The sequence below is a fragment of the Lynx rufus genome, unplaced genomic scaffold, assembly GCF_022079265.1.
Source record: "Lynx rufus isolate CCGP_SWC_20201006 ecotype Redwood Valley unplaced genomic scaffold, mLynRuf1.p SCAF_15, whole genome shotgun sequence".
NCBI classification, from domain to species: domain Eukaryota; kingdom Metazoa; phylum Chordata; class Mammalia; order Carnivora; family Felidae; genus Lynx; species Lynx rufus.
This window is the reverse complement of record NW_025814829.1, coordinates 47796358-47812500: the sequence shown is the minus strand read 5'-3', so window position 1 is coordinate 47812500 and position 16143 is coordinate 47796358. Positions and strand designations below refer to the sequence as shown.

Below are 16143 nucleotides of genomic sequence, written 5' to 3'. Positions count from 1 at the left end.
AGGCGCCCCCTCAACATTATTTTGAATACTAGACATGGACATCACTGTTAAACTTGCTAGGGAATGTCCACTTTATTACAGATTGTGGGATTTTGTATTATACAGAAATCCTGCTGCAGACTCATTTGGCCATTCTACTCTCTCCTAGTATGGAGTGAAACTACTGGCATTCTTCTCTCAGGAAGGTATCATTCTAATTCCTACCGGGATTTCTTGAAAGAACTAGAAACCAGACTTAGGTGGAATAGCATTAGCATTCTGAATATGTCACAGTGCAAGTACCCTGTGTGGATATTTAAAGGTGAAGAGGCTATAAAGTGTCACCTGTGCATGTCTCCAGGCACCGTTTGTCCTGACAGGCCTTTTTCGGGGAAGTTCTGCTTATCAGAGTTAGCACTCAGGAAGCACTTCCCATTTTCTCAGCACTGTTCTCAGTACTTTGTGCATATTAACTCATTTAATCCTCATGCCAGCCCTACTGAGAGAAGGACTGATATGGCTACCATTCCAAGATAGGAGACCTGAGGCACAGAAGTTAAAAATCTGCTCACACACAACTAGGAAGTGGAGGACCCAGAGCTCTAACCCACAAAGTCCGGTTCCAAAAGTCACACTCTTAAACTAACCTCTAATCTGTACGGCCCCTCTAATAATAGCCAACATGTATTGGCCATCACCTGTGTGCCAGGCGCTCATCAGAGCCTCACACGAACCTTCAGGAGCGGTAAGGAAGACAACACAATAGCTGCCAGTCGTATTGCACCTTCCATGCCTTGTCTCAGTCTTCACGACGGCTTTCGGAGTAGGTACATTTATCTCCATTTTACTATAGAAAAAGCTGTAGGGAAGTTAGTCAGTAGGCAAACTGAGACACACCCAAGTCAGTCAAGCTCGGGTACCTGTGCTCTCAATCACTTTGTTATCAAATCCTACTCAGTCGGCTGAGTCTGACATTCTCAACCACATTGCGGTCAGATCATCCTCAGAGCTGTGTCTCCTGAGAGGCTCAGAGTGTGTCATCTATTTTTTTTTTATTTTGTTTTTAATGTTTATTTATTTTTGAGGGCGGGGGAGGGACAGAGAGAGAAGGAGACACAGAATCCTTAGCAGGCTCCAGGCTCCGAGCTGTCAGGACAGGGCCTGATGCGGGGCTCCAACTCATAGACCATGAGATCATGACTTGAGCCGAAGTTGGACCCAGGTGCCCCAGAGTGTCATCTGTTAATTTCCTGATCCCTTCCCAGAGGATAGCCTGACTACAGAGTCCAGGTTGTGTCATCTGCTGTCTACTCTGTCACCGCAGTTAACTCAGTGGTTGTGTTTTCTGTTCCCAGTGCTCTGTTTTGGGAAAACTACGACTGGAATGTGCTGACCTTCTAGAAGCAAGAGGATTGGTGCTCCGTGACCCAGCTCTGTTCTCTTTCCTTTGGGTTGTGGATTTCCCACTCTTCCTCCCCAAGGAGGAAAATCCTGGCGAGCTGGAGTCAGCCCACCACCCATTTACTGCTCCCCACCCCAGCGACATCCACCTCTTACACACTGAACCCCAACAGGTACCGTATCGGTACTTCCAGTTTAAAAGGAAATGTGGAAACAAGGGCAAAGAAGTTCAGATTTCACAGTCTGACCCGGTTCTGGAAACCTCGGAAAAAATTGTCGGGTTCGAGCCCACAGTTAATACATTGTCTCTAAATTGCTGTAGCATCTTCAACGTGTAGAACAGAAAATTAGAAATTTTCTCTAACATAAAGACTCTGTGAATCTTCTAGGTCCGCAGCCAACACTATGACTTGGTTTTAAATGGCAATGAGATAGGAGGTGGTTCTATCCGAATACATGACGCAGAGCTCCAGCGTTACATTCTGGCAACACTGCTAAAGGTGACATCATCTCTTAACCTGCTTTTTTTTTTGTTTTAACTAGAATATTTGCTGTTTTAGCTGGTGTTGGTGGTATAGTGGTGAGTATAGCTGCCTTCAAGAATGTTTGTGTTGTTTTTTTTAATTTTATGAATGAAGGATTCAGTAGTTACAGAATAGTGTTGGCTTGTCTCTCTACTTTTACTGAAGACTTTGAAAAGTAAATGATAATAAAAGCTGTTTATTAGTGCTTACTATATGTGCGAGGCAGTAGGTACTTTATCTGCATTGATACATTTAATCCTCACAATTACTTTTTGAGATATACCCTTATTCTGCCCATTTTAAAGATGAGTGACTGGGTGGCTCTATTGGTTAAGTGTCTGACTCTTGATCTTGGCTCAGGTCATGATCTCACGGTTTCATGAGTTCAAGCCCCATAGCACAGAGCCCACTTGGGATTCTGGGATTCTCTCCCTCCTCTCTCTACCCCTCCTCCACATGCACACATATGCGCGTGTGCTCCCTCTCTCTCACAATAAAAAAAATAAACATTAAAAAAATATTTTTAGGGTGTATCTGGGTGGCTCAGTTAGTCAAGCAACAGACTCTTGATTTCAGCTCAGGTCATGATCTCACAGTTTGTGAGTTCAAGCCTTATATCAGGCTCCACAGCATCAGTGCAAAGCCTGCTTTGGATTCTCTCACCCTCCCTTTCTCTGTCCCTCCTCTGCTCACTTGCTCTCTCTCTCTCTCTCTCACTCCCCCCAAAATAAATAAATAAACTTTGAAAAAAAAAATGTTTTTAGGATAGCCTGGGTGGCTCACTCAGTTGAGTATCTGACTTTGGCTCAGGTCATGATCTCACAGTTCATGAGTTCAAGCCCTGTGTTGGGCTCTGTGCTGACAGATCAGAGCCTGGAGCCTGCTTCAGATTCTGTGTCTCCCTCTCTCTCTGGGAGAGCTCCCCATTAGCTTTAAGGTCATGGTGAGGTCCCTTAACTTTTCTCCTCCCAACTCAAGGCATCCAGCCATCAGTTTCCCAGCTGATTTTCTTCCTTTCATTGTTAAGCTTCTTAAATGAGTCCATGGAGAATTCACCGCTTCTGCTTCTTCCCTCCCACCAGTGGTTCTCAGCCCTGCTGCACATGAGAACAGAATCAACGGCAAAGTGTCAAGAATAAAAAACCAGCCCACTAGTCCACACCAGACCAATTAAATAAAAAGCTCTAAGTGTGAGACTTTGGCATCTGTTCCTTAAAAGGTCCCCACCTGTTTCTGATGTGTAGCCTGGTGAGAGAACCATTGTCAGATACACTTTCAACATATCTACACACATTGACCCACATGAGTTAACTTGCAGAGCCACCAAACCCAGTGGCCTGTTCTTGGCCACCAAGCTGTCCTACCTCCCAGGTGTGTTTGACACCATTCCCCTCTTACTAATGTTCTCCTCCCTTGGCCCTGTGATAGGACAGTTTCTTGCTCTCACCCTACCTTTCTGGGCTCACATCTCCATGTCCTGAATTGGTGTTATTCTGTTTACGTTATCAGTATAATCTGTGACTGCGGGCCTGGCACTGAGTGCCAGGCATGTCTCTACATGTTTTAATATCTGTGACTTGTCATAGTCTCTTGCTAAACTGTCAACCTCTTAAGGTATTTTTTTAACTTAGCTTTATTTTCCCTTTAGCACCTAAGCTTACTGTGCGGCATTCGATGGACCCTCAGTGTGTATTCACATTGAATTATGTTTTGAATTTCAGGAAGATGTGAAATTGCTCTCCCACCTACTCCAGGCTTTAGATTTTGGGGCGCCCCCTCATGGAGGAATTGCCTTAGGTAAACAATCTATCCTTTTACAAGCTAAATTTCATTCCATAACCCTATGTCTCAAATTTGGGCTTAGTTTACAGGCAGGGGCGGAGGAGGAGAGGGGGTAAAAAGGATAGGGTGCAAGCCCAAGAATATTATAAGAATTTAAATCTGTATTTTCATTTCATTCATATATACTTAAAGTGTATTTTACCAGTTAAAGATAAAACTTGACTGATAATTTGCATTTGAAAGGTTTTTTTTTAATCGAATAGAACTTCAGTCTTAAGTCAATATTTCTCAAATGCCTGGGGTCTCACAGGCACATTCATAGGAATCTGGAAAGCACTGCTCATTCTATTCAGCTTGTGTGAAAGTAGGAATATGCCAGGGCTCTCTGCCATGGTTACTTTGTTTTATCAAGCAAGAAAGAGTGTGAGAAATTCTCAGAAGCTCACCTAGATTGTAGGCCCTCGACAGCAAGGACTTCCATCTGTGTTCTTGCAGTGCCCTGCACAGCATCTGATTTTTGTCAACCTTTAGAAAACCGTTGCTAAGGACTAATTGCTGTGACTTAATTTGAGCATGTCAGTATTCATCCTGAGCACTTTTCTAGAATGAGAAAAGAACCTCTCAAACAAAAGTTCCCTAAAAAGGCAGGGAACTATGCTTGGCCACAACTTGTTAAAGATTCTTATTTAGGGGCACTTGGGTGGCTCAGTCGGTTGAATGTCCAACTTCAGCTCAGGTCATGATCTCACGGTTCATGAGTTCAAGCCCCACATCAGGCTCTCTGCCTTCAGCCTGTCAGTGCAGAGCCCACATCAGATCCTCTGCTCCCCCCAACTTCCCTCCCCTGCTTGTGCTCTCTCCAAAATAAAATAAAATAAAATTAAAGTAAATAATTTTTTTTTTTTATTCTTATTTAAAAGTTCTCTATAACAGGGACACCTGGCTGGGTGGCTCAGTCAGTTAAGCCTCTGACTTCGGCTCAGGTCATAAGCTCATGGTTCATGAGTTCAAGCCCCGCATTGGGCTCTGTGCTGACAGCTCAGAGCCCGGAGCCTACTTTGGATTCTGAGTCTCCCTCTCCTTCTCTGCCCCTCCCCTTCTCATGCTCTATCTCTCAAAAATAAATAAACATTAAAAAAATTCTAAAAAATAGTTCTCTACAACCTTTATAGAAAAACTTAGTCATTGGGGCACCTGGGTGGCTCAGTCAGTTAAGCGGCTGACTTCGGCCCAGGTCATGATCTCGCGGTCCATGAGTTTGAGCCCCGCGTCGGGCTCTGTGCTGACAGCTCAGAGCCTGGAGCCTGTTTCAGATTCTGTGTCTCCCTCTCTCTGACCCTCCCCCGTTCATGCTTTGTCTCTCTCTGTCTCAAAAATAAATAAACGTTAAAAAAAAAAAATTTTTTTTTTAAAAGAAAAACTTAGTCACTTAACCTTAGGTTACATTCTCATCTGTTAACTTTGATATTTTACTTCCAGGTTTGGACAGACTGATATGCCTTGTCACTGGAGCACCAAGCATCAGAGATGTCATAGCCTTCCCCAAATCCTTCCGGGGGCATGACCTCATGAGCAATGCCCCAGATTCTCTCCCTCCTGAGGAACTGAAGCCCTATCATATCCAGGTCTCCTGGCCAGCAGACTCAGAAGCAGAAAAGAGCTCATTGAATCAGCCGTATCATCCAGAAAGCTGAGCTTTTCAGCTTTGTCCTCTTTGCTTCCCCAAGGCTGAAATCAGATGTGGAGTTCTGCCACAGGTCTGATAAGTGGGTCTTTAGGTGGAAGGAACCCAGACAACATTCTTTACCACAGTAAAGAAACGGAAGGTATCCAATTTTTACTTGATAACATGCATTATTAGGATTTTTTTGTTTGGGACTACTTTTGTAGTTTCTGACTTGGTGAGGTGTAAAGATGGCTGGCCCTTTCTTGGAGAATTGAACAGCTTAGTGTTTCTTAATCATGTTTTTCATACCTGGATAGTTAGTTGTCCACTGAAGACAAAGATAATCAGACCACGTGAAACGTGGGGAAATGCTTGCCCCTTTAGTCCCTTGATGGAGGGGTCAGTTCAACCAGCCTTATCAAGAGAATCCTGTAAATTAAGCTAGATAGTGACATGTTGACTCTCAGCATAATATAGTGAGAAGCAGCATGATACAATGCAAAAAAAAGAAAAAATCACTGAAATGGAAATCACAGAATCTTAATGTTTCACCTTGAACAAGTTACAGAAACATCACTTAGCCTCCTTTCCTGCTTGTATGAAATGGGAACACTACTTGCCCTGGCTCCCTCACAAAGCTCTTCTTGCCAGAACCAGAGGAGATGATGTACGTGGAGGTATTGTGAGTGAAAATGCTTTGAAAAACTATGAAGCATTACACAAATGTAAGAAAATGGGACTATTTATCTGTGAACAGATACAGATACATCTATGTATTTTATAGTCTAAGATTAAATAAAACTGATTATCTGTAGCATAAAAAAACAGTAATTTTATTAATCAGTATTCTATTTATGTTTCTATTTTTAAATATAATTATTGGGGTACCCAGCTGGCTCAGTCAGAAGAGCATGTACCTCTTGATCTCATGGTTATAGGTTTGAGCCCCATGTTGGATGTAGAGATTACTTAAAAAAAAAAAATCTTTAAAAATAGTAATTATTTTTAATCCCTGAATAACACTTCTCTTTAATCATAAGTAATTGAAAATATTGACCTTAGGCCAACTTCGAATATATAGAAAAGTAAACACAGAGGCTATTGTAATTTTCTTATACATTCTGTGACATAAATAAAAGCTTTTAATTATTTAATAAGTATGAAATGAGAACAAGGCCTTGATTAATGAAAATGTTCTTTTCTACTTTATCTTCACTTTTGCCTTGACATTCTTTTGATTTATAAGTACCAAGTATTGGGGTGCCTGGGTGACTCAGTCGGTTAAGCATCTGACTTCAGCTCAGATCATGATCTCACGGTTTGTAAGCCCCACATCGAGCTCTGTGCTGACAGCTCAGAGCCTGGAGCCTGCTACAGATTCTGTGTCTCTCTCTCTGCCCCTCCCTCACTTGGATTCTGTCTCTCTCTCTCTCTCTCTCTCTCTCTCAGAAATAAGTACAACATTAAAAAAAAAAAAAAGTTAAGTACCAAGTATCAGTCTTCTATCCCTGCCTATTTTTCTTAGTGCTCTAAAAACAGTGCAATCCGATGGTTGTTTCTGTTTGGAAAATAAAATCATCTTCACTTCCAGGCCTAATCTGTGATGCCCAGTAGATCAAGAGTGTGAATGTTCTTCACAGCTGCAGAAAGTGATTCACTGTTAGGTGGAGCTTTTCTCTAAAGTTTGTCCTTGAACCCTATCTCCCCATCTGCGAGTGTGCTCTGGAGAGAGAAAATTCTTGTTGGCAGGGCTGTCTTGGTGAGAAAGGGTGTCCAAGTCTGCCTACCCTTTCTCAGTGGAGAGAAGTTCCAGAAATTCCTTTTAAGAGGTGGGAAAGTGCAGTTCACATCCATTTATCCCCCATGAGATAAATGTAACAAACTCACTATTGACTGTGTAAAGCCTAATTCTGGCCAAAATGTTGTCTTTCTATCCTGGAAATGAGAGTTACAGAAGACACCTGAAATCCAGAGAGTATTTTCTCGGCTGCAAATACCAAGGGCCCCCTGTCCTCAGAAGTCAAACAATCCTGTATTGTTATCTGAGACCTAGTCATTTTGGACATCACTCAGCTTTTCTTCAGTCTTGCCTTTCAAGAAGAAAACATAATGCTTATTCTGAAATCCAGGGAAATGTCACTCTTTTAGATCTTTATCATTGAGGTGGGGTAAAATTTTAAATTAAGTCTTTTCTCAAAAAACTAAGGAACTACTTAATGATAAGATTGAAAACAACACAAGCAGGATTTTAAAATGCACAATCTGATTGTAAACTGGATGCTGTATTTCAAATCCTACCTCCCCACCTTCGTAGGGAATTTAGATTTATCCTGTGGTGCCAATTTTAAAAACAAGATACGCAAGTGCCAGCTACAACATCAATGGTTATTATTGGCTTCAAGAGAGCCTTGTCTTATGAACAATTTCTCCTCATCAGGGAGAGGTTTGGCAGATGATGAGTCTGATGGTATTACTTTATGCTCTTGGGCTTTGGTTGAATAAAATAGTGTGTCGATACAGCTGCTCTGTCTTGTCCAGTATTCCCTTCTCCGAAGAACCAGAAGTCTGTAACGGCTGATCACATTTCTTGCTACTGTTTTTTTAAGTATAAACCATTCCTCAAAATACTGCCTTAAGGATACTTTTTTCTTATTTTGAGGAAAGCAAGTTACTTTGTAACACAAGAAATAACCAGGTACACAGTAAAAATACCTGATGGCACAGCTGTATAACAACTGCATACATAATTGTTGTCTTGCGATAGTGCATGTCTGAGTCACTCCTAAGACAGTGAACTTAGTTAGAAAGAGCCTGCATGAGGGGCACCTGGGTGGCTCAGTCAGTTAAGCCTCCAACTTCGGCTCAGGTCATTATCTCACGGTTCGTGAGTTCAAGCCCCACATCAGGCTCTGTGTTGACAGCTGGGAACCTAGAGCCTGCTTCAGATTCTGTGTCTCCTCCCCCACACCCCCTTTTCTTTTCCCCCTCCCCCGCCTGTGCTCTGTCTCTGTCTCTCTCAAAAATAAACAAACATCAAAAAAAAATTAAAAAAAAGAAAGAGCCTGTGTGAGTTGGACAAACCTGAGTTTAATTCCCACTTTACCATTCTCTAGTTATGCAGCCTTACCCAGCCATTTAACCTCTCTAGGCCCCTGCTTCTTAACCTAGAACAGCAGTCCTCAATTTTTTTGGTCTCAGGACCATTTACAATCTTCAAAAGTTATTAAGAACCTCAGAATGCTCTATAGAGCTCTTTCACTATGGTAGCAATTAAGATTTGTTAAATATTTTTTTGCCCGTAATCAAAACTTTATTGAAAAACCGACACCAAAATAGATCACTGTTGTATACCTTACAAAATTAAACATAATTCCAATATTTTGGTAGATTAACTGGAATTACTGAACTAATAAGGCTTTCTGTGACTTAACACAAATTCAAGAGGTTGTGTGGATCATTAGTGTTGCTTTCTTCTAAATGAACACCCCTCTGTGAGTCTGGCCTTTCCTCCTGTGGGCTGGCACGACACTGCTGAACGGCCTCCACAGAGAGCCACAGTCTGAGCATGGCTGAGAACCGTGATAATCTTGGAGCAACCTGGACATTTTACATCCATAATATAGGAATTTGGTCTTTGAACTAGCCATTTCGTTTCACGTTTCTTTTCCTCTTCCGAGGACGAGTGCAGTATATCTGTAGCCACAGGCCTGTTGATCCTTTCACAAAACTCAGCAAATTACACACTTCACATACATGCAGTTTATCATCTATCTTACTATAACATTCTAAAGAATAATCTTTTAAATATACAAAAAAAAAAATCCAATTCAGATCCCAACAGGACACCTTTCTCTTTTGGGGGAGTAGATGGGTCTTGAAGAGCAGATTGTAAAATTTCTATGGAAAAACAAAGATCCAGGAGTAGCCAAACACTGCTGCCTGTACCTGAGGAAGGCAAGGTGAGGGCATCTTCTCACTAGATGTCAGGAAGGATGGTAAAGCTAGAGTGATGAACAGGTATTGGTAGAAACAGTGAAAGTTCAGAGACTTTTGTATATATGGAAACAATTGCTAAGATAGCAAATACTTGGGGACACACACACATTTAAGTCACATGACCTGTCACAGTCATTTATTTTTTTTTAATTTTTTTTTAACATTTTTATTTATTTTTGAGACAGAGAGAGACAGAGCATGAATGGGGGAGGGGCAGAGAGAGAAGGAGACACAGAATCGGAAGCAGGCTCCAGGCTCTGAGCCGTCAGCCCAGATCCTGACGCAGGGCTCGAACTCACAGACCGTGAGATCGTGACCTGAGCTGAAGTCGGACGCTCAACCGACTGAGCCACCCAGGCGCCCCCCTGTCACAGTCATTTAAAGATGGAATCGAGAATCCATGGTTTATAATTCCAGTTTGCCTGAGATTATAAGAAAGTCAAGGGCAGAAGCCTCATTGCAAGACCTGTCCTTAATTGTTTTGTATGTAGTAGGGCTGAGTTTGACCATACCAGAGTCTTGGATTTAATGCCTGGAAGAAAGGCAGCAAGTCCAAAGTAAAGCAAGATATGAAAAACTTCCATTACATTTAGAATACATTTCTTTAGGGACCTTTTTCCGTTATCAGAAACATTATTTTTGCCATCAGGTGCCTGTCTTTTCCACCATGCCAACTGATATCTACACTCTAAAAATGAATAGGGCCACATTGTGTTACCATAAAAATTACACGAGCCTGGAAATAGTAAAATAAATTTTTAACAACTTATTCCATTTTAGTTACACAGAGGCACAGATCCTTTCCTCAAGTGTTGTGTATGAAGGTACCTAGTTGAGTCCTTGACATATATCCCTGACTATAGTGAGTGCCACATAAAGGTGGTTTTATTATATGTAACATTCCTTTTCCCAGACATTCCAAAGTCATTTTGTAAACATATACTACTAGTCCAGGGTGCCTGGCTGGCTCGGTCGGTTAAGCACCAACCTCACCTCAGGTCATGATCTCAGTTTGTGGGTTCAAGCCCCATGTCGGGCTCTGTGCTGACAGCTCAGAGCCTGGAGCCTGCTTCGGATTCTGTGTCTCCCTCTCTCTGCCCCTCCCCAGCTCGTGCTCTTTCTCCTGTCTCTCAAAAATAAATGTTAGGGGCGCCTGGGTGGCTCAGTTGGTTAAGCATCTGACTTTGGCTCGGCTCACCATCTCACGGTTCATGAGTTAGAGCCCCACATCTGGCTCTGTGCTGACAGCTTGGAGCCTAGAGCCTGCTTCAGATTCTGTGTCTCCCTCTCTTTCTACTCCTCCCCCACTCATGCTCTCTCTCTCAAAAATAAGTAAACATTAAAAAAGAAGTAACTTTTTTTAAATAAACATTAAAAAAATTAAAAACAAAAACACATACTAGTCCTCAGTTTTATGGTCAGATCAAGAAAGTGAATCTGGTGGGGTGGCTGACTGGTACATGAGAAGAGCATGCGACTCTTAATCTCAGGGTCATGAGTTCAACCCCATGTTGGGTGTAGAGATTACTAAAAATAAACTTCTTTTAAAAAAGCGAATTGGGAGAAACTTTTGTCTCAAAGGTCAGCTCTATCTTCAAAATATATCCAGCATCTGATCCTTTAAAAAGGATCCAGCAAAAGCTTCCTACCCTTGCGTCCTTACCCTTCAGCAGTCTCAGTAAGGGTCCCATCACTCCTCTGCTCAAAACCCTCCAGTTGTTTCCCATCTTAGAGAAAAGCCAGAGTCCTTACAGTGGCCTCCAAAGCCCTCCATGACTTGCCACCTGCTATCTACTGACCATCTCCTCCTGAGCTCCCTCTGTACCACCCACACTGGTGTCCTTGCTTTTCCTGGTGTTCCCCAGTCATGAGCCCATGTCCAGGACTTTGCCCCAGCTGTCACCTAGCAGTTTTTCTCCAGATAAGTGCACTGTTTAGTTCCTAATACCTCAAGCCTTTGCTTAAATACTTCCTTTTTTGGTGACTATTTCCCTAACAACCATATTTGAATGAGCTCCTGCTGCCCACCAGCATGCTCTGCCCTCCTTTCCCTGCTTTATTTTTCCTCTGTAGTACTATATTATTAACCACATTCCCTGATATACTGTATTTTGTGTATTTTATTTTGTTTGCCCCAGTAGAATACAAGCTCCACGAGGGCAGGGACTTTTTGTCTGTATTGTTCTTTGTAATACCTATTCCCAGCACTACTTGGCATATAATAGATGTTCAAAAAACCTCTCTTGAGTAAATTAAATGATCGACTAATACAGGCAGGGGAGGGCATGCTGGCAGCTTATGGTAGCTTAACTCTTAGCAAGCATTGACCTTTTAATTTTTTTACATGTTAATTCATTTTCATTAATTTTTTTTATTAAAAATTTAATGAAGTATAATTGACAGTGTTACACAACATAGTTATTCAACTTCTTTGTATGTTGTAGTGGGCTCCCCACAGGCGTGGCTACCATCTATCACCATACAGCGCTATTACAACACCATAGACTAGATTCCTTATGCTGTCCCTTCCATCCCTGACTTATTTATTCATTCCATAACTGGAAGTCTGCATCCCCCACTCCCTCTCCACTCTGACAACCATTAGTGTGTTCTCTGTATTTACGGGTCTGTTTCTGCTAGCATTAACCTTTCAGACAATGGCTTGGGATGATTAGGTCACTAGAACACAAGTCCAGTCTCAGCTTTTTCACCTGTGCAGCACGGTACACTAACGCTTTCCATAGCTTTACACCAGGAATAAGAAGGAAGCATAGTTTATCACTTCCAAGCTCAGGAGCATGAGGATCCCTTTAAAATACATAAAGAGGCGCCTGGGTGGCTCAGTCGGTTAGGCGGCCGACTTCGGCTCAGGTCATGATCTCACGGTCCGTGAGTTCGAGCCCCGCGTCGGGCTCTGTGCTGACAGCTCAGAGCCTGGAGCCTGTTTCAGATTCTGTGTCTCCCTCTCTCTGACCCTCCCCCGTTCATGTTCTGTCTCAAAAATAAACGTTAAAAAAAAAAAAATACGTAAACGTACAGCTTTTTGAAAGATGAAAAAAGTGTATCTACCTAAAAAGCTGTGACATTTGAAGGATAAATAAGCACTAGTTTGGAATCCTGGAACCCAACTTTCTAGCTTGAGAGCATAACTGCATGGGGATCCATTCATGTGCTTGGCAGGATATGCAGTTAGCAAAACTTCATGTACTAAACTAGAACTACTTTCGGGTAGGGTGGAGTCAACTAATGGGTTATTTCCATTACACTCAATAACTTACATGGGCTCTTAGTAATGGGTGTAACTTTCAGGGAACCAAATCAAATATAAGCATAAATGTAGGTATGTTATTCAAACTCGAGTTACCAGTAACAGTACAGTACTCTACACAACCCATCCCTCACCTTCCTCAGTGTAGAAGCACTGTGACGGGTTATAGGATTATGGGTTCCAAGCACTGAAGGGCACCTTGTAATTTGAGTAGTACTAACTCCCACTCAGTGCCAGAGGCTAAGGTCACATTAGGGTTTTTGCGGTTACAATTTTGTTTAGAGGGGCAGAGGGAGAATCTTAATCAGGATCCACTCAGTACAGAGCCACACAAAGCTGGATACCACGACCTGAGCAAAAATCCAGTCAGCAGCTCAACTGAGACACCCAGGTAGGTGCCCATCTTTTTAAATCAGCCCAGCCCCACTTTTGGAGATCACGGTGTTTGTGTTCCATTAACCTCCACGTCTTTCCCAATCTTCTTTCAAGCTAGCTCTCCCCTGACCCTAAGTATATTATGTATTGGGACTTTTCAGACCAGAAGGCAACAAGACTTTTAATATTCCTGCCTGTAGTGGTTTTGGCCCTCCCTTCCAGTCGTCCAAGATAATTATCCTCAGCGTACTCGTTGTCAGTTAAGATACGCTACTATATGTTCTTAGCACTACCACTTAGTGTACGGCCTCTGATAACTTGATCCTTTAAGGCCATTTATCTGCAAAATGGAAACTCCTCACTTACTGCCATCATAAGGATTAAGTAAAACACCTTTAACGTACAGTAACATTCAAAACTTGCTATTTTTCTCTTCCCTCACTCAGGCTTATTAAATGAGATTGGGCTTCTAATACATTAGAGATGTCTTTTTAGATTGCGTTAGTCATTTCAGAAGAATTCAACCAGCCATGAACTCATCTACTTGTAGTCACCCAAGTCATAGGCTATGATAGAAGAGGCCAATTTCACTGTGAGGATCTTTTGGCACCCACTAAATTTCTAAAAGACTGACCTAATCCATCTAACATTGACTGCCTGAATGACAAGCTTGGAAATACTGCAACAAACAAGATTTAAATCTCTTTCACAGAGTTTACATTCTCCTAGAGGAAACTAAGAATATGTAATGCCAAGAAAGGTCACCACTGGTGATAAGAATGAAAAGGGGGAGAGCTGGAGCCAAGTGATGGTTCCTGCTTCAGAGGGTCTCTCAGCCTGTTGGGAGACACTGGGGTGGCCACTGGTACCAAAAGCAATAATGAACCATGGATTATCTAACATTTCCTGTAGAAAGAATTTAAAAGATTGAAGTGATGTCAATGTGACTATAGGAAAGTGCTTAACAGAATTTCCTCACTCTGAGGAACCAAAATTCATCTCCAACAGACCCAAACATTTATTTGGAGTGACCATCTTGTCCAGATTGATTTGCAACATCCTCCGTGTCTTAGAGAAGAGAATGTGCAAGTTGGGGAAGGGCCAAGGGAGGTAACCTTAGATATGGGGCACTGAGCTGCCCAGGGACCCCTGCAATATCTTGTTAAAATCCTAAATCCTGTTTAAAGTCCTAAATTGCAAAACAAATGTCCCCACACACTTCAAGTAGTAAATTAATGTGATTTCATCAGATTTTTAGTATCTGGGCTCTTATGTTGCCAGAGGCCAAGCAGTTTCACTAATTTACAGAATATAATAGGCAATCTGTGGTCAATGTGAGATTCTGACTTGCAAAGTCAGCACTCCTATTTCTTAACAGCTGTGACCATAATATTTGTCCCACTTTTAAGCTTTCTTTTAATATGTGGTGGGGGGCGATAACCAGGTTACTTCCCTTGTACCATCTATCAACACTTGCAGAGACCCACCACCATTGTGCTTAATAGCAAGCATTTTGGCACAGGATTTCACATTCAGCCCCTTAGAAAATTTCTGCACAATACACAGTTCATCCTTCAGATCATGCCACCATTCTGCATTCTACACCTGAAAAGGGCTGTAAGTTTATTTTTCTGCACCTTCAAGCCCAAGGTATCCTATAAAATACATCTCAATGTCAACTGTTTTAAGCTAATGTCACAGGGTCTTAATTACAAAGATATAATTTTCCTTCCTTCATCCCATTAAATTGAAATCAGCACTCTTGATCAGATGGTTTATAAAAATTTATTGATATTGAAAAGCTTGATCTTCTATCCCGTGGGCATCCATCCAGGTGCTGGAAGGACAAAGCAGCAACTTTTAGACACATTTTTATGTTTTAATTCTAATTGTATTCTCAATACACAGAATATCAGATCTTTTATAATCATCAAGTGATCAGTGAGAGAGTTCAAGTTGGAGTGAGATCATCATGTATTCTGGATTAAGACAACAGTACTGAGGTTTTTAAAGTCTCACCTTTCAACTAGCAAGCTGCTCTCATAACTGGATCGCTGCCCTCACAAATGCCCTAAAAGCAATGATGGCAGGTTAATTATGGTGAAAAAAACAAAAACCACCCCGCATGATGTTTGCTAGTAACCTCAGAAACAAAAATGGAACGGTTTTATGAGTGATATCATTTGGTTTCATTTGGCAGAATCATTACATCACTGGTTACATGCTAACTTATCACATATACCACAGACCAACTTACCTCTTAATGTTCAGGTTGACAGTCTGCCTGTTTGTATATGTTGGGGGGGGGAAAAAAGCCATTTAAAATTTGTACTGGTTTTCCCCATTTTTAACTTTCTGAAAAGTAACATTTAGGGCAGCAAACCTATTCTACACACAGACAATGGTGGATGTATCACATTGTCCAAGCCCACGCAACGTGTAACACGAATGAACCTTAATGTAAGCTGTGGACTTGGGCGATAATGGTCTCATTGTATGTTCATAATTGTAGCCAAAGTCTCACTCTAGTGCTGAATGTTGAGGAAGGTGTGAAGACCAGATGTATGGGATCCTACGTTCAATTTTGTTGTCAATATTGAAACTGCTTTAAAACATGAAGCTTATTAAAAAAAAGATTACAATTTCCTGGCAAAAACTTTACCTGTGCTCCTCAAAATGTGAAATCGTAAAATTGAAACATTTGGGGTGCCTGGTTGGCTCAGTTAATTAAATGTCCGACTCAGGTCATGAAGTCAGGGAGATGGAGCCCTGCACTGGACTCTGCACAGAGTGGATTCTGTCTCCCTCTCTGCTCCCCTCCGACCCCTCAAAATAAACTAAAAAAAACATTTGTATATAAGCCACTAGTTACCCCAACCCTGAACGTTTCCTGTGGTAGAATAAATGGCTCGTTTTCAAGGGTATGGATAGGGTTGCTGCAGCCAGATACGTCAGATAGGAGCGAAAGACAATGTTGCTCATCACTGTCAAGTCTGCTGAACTATGTTCTCATCACTGTATCGGCTTTAAACCACTTCATGTAGACACCCAACTTGAAACGACTATACCTTGGCTTAAAACTCCTCATTCCGGGCCTCGTGAGCCACTAACTCTTCACACCTGCAGAAAATTTAGTCAAATTTAGTTAACAG

General features: G+C 41.8%; 2 protein-coding genes and 3 non-coding genes across 5 annotated transcripts in view; 1 reads left to right on the top strand and 4 right to left on the bottom strand.

Moving 5' to 3' along the window:
- Window positions 1-6241, top strand: part of DARS2 (aspartyl-tRNA synthetase 2, mitochondrial) — a 28219-nt gene extending 21978 nt beyond the window's left edge. Inside the window, exons 14-17 of the mRNA XM_047076988.1 lie at window positions 1335-1553; window positions 1770-1880; window positions 3626-3701; window positions 5166-6241. Of these exons, the coding sequence (XP_046932944.1) occupies window positions 1335-1553; window positions 1770-1880; window positions 3626-3701; window positions 5166-5380 (621 nt within the window). The 3' untranslated portion in view covers window positions 5381-6241. The remainder of the gene's footprint in view (window positions 1-1334; window positions 1554-1769; window positions 1881-3625; window positions 3702-5165) is intronic.
- A 2568-nt stretch (window positions 6242-8809) lies between these two features.
- Window positions 8810-16079, bottom strand: LOC124509869 (40S ribosomal protein S27-like). Its single transcript, XM_047076467.1, has 2 exons — window positions 16060-16079; window positions 8810-9059 (listed from the first exon to the last, which is right to left on the bottom strand). Exons 1-2 carry the CDS (start codon window positions 16077-16079, stop codon window positions 8810-8812), a joined length of 270 nt encoding a protein of 89 aa, XP_046932423.1.
- On the bottom strand, window positions 14897-14973 carry LOC124510565 (small nucleolar RNA SNORD81). Its single transcript, XR_006961758.1, has one exon. It is a non-coding gene; the product is annotated as a small nucleolar RNA SNORD81 (small nucleolar RNA).
- Window positions 15132-15210, bottom strand: LOC124510511 (small nucleolar RNA SNORD47). Its single transcript, XR_006961718.1, has one exon. It is a non-coding gene; the product is annotated as a small nucleolar RNA SNORD47 (small nucleolar RNA).
- On the bottom strand, window positions 15935-16015 carry LOC124510515 (small nucleolar RNA snR60/Z15/Z230/Z193/J17). Its single transcript, XR_006961722.1, has one exon. It is a non-coding gene; the product is annotated as a small nucleolar RNA snR60/Z15/Z230/Z193/J17 (small nucleolar RNA).
- Window positions 16080-16143: the final 64 nt, after the last annotated feature.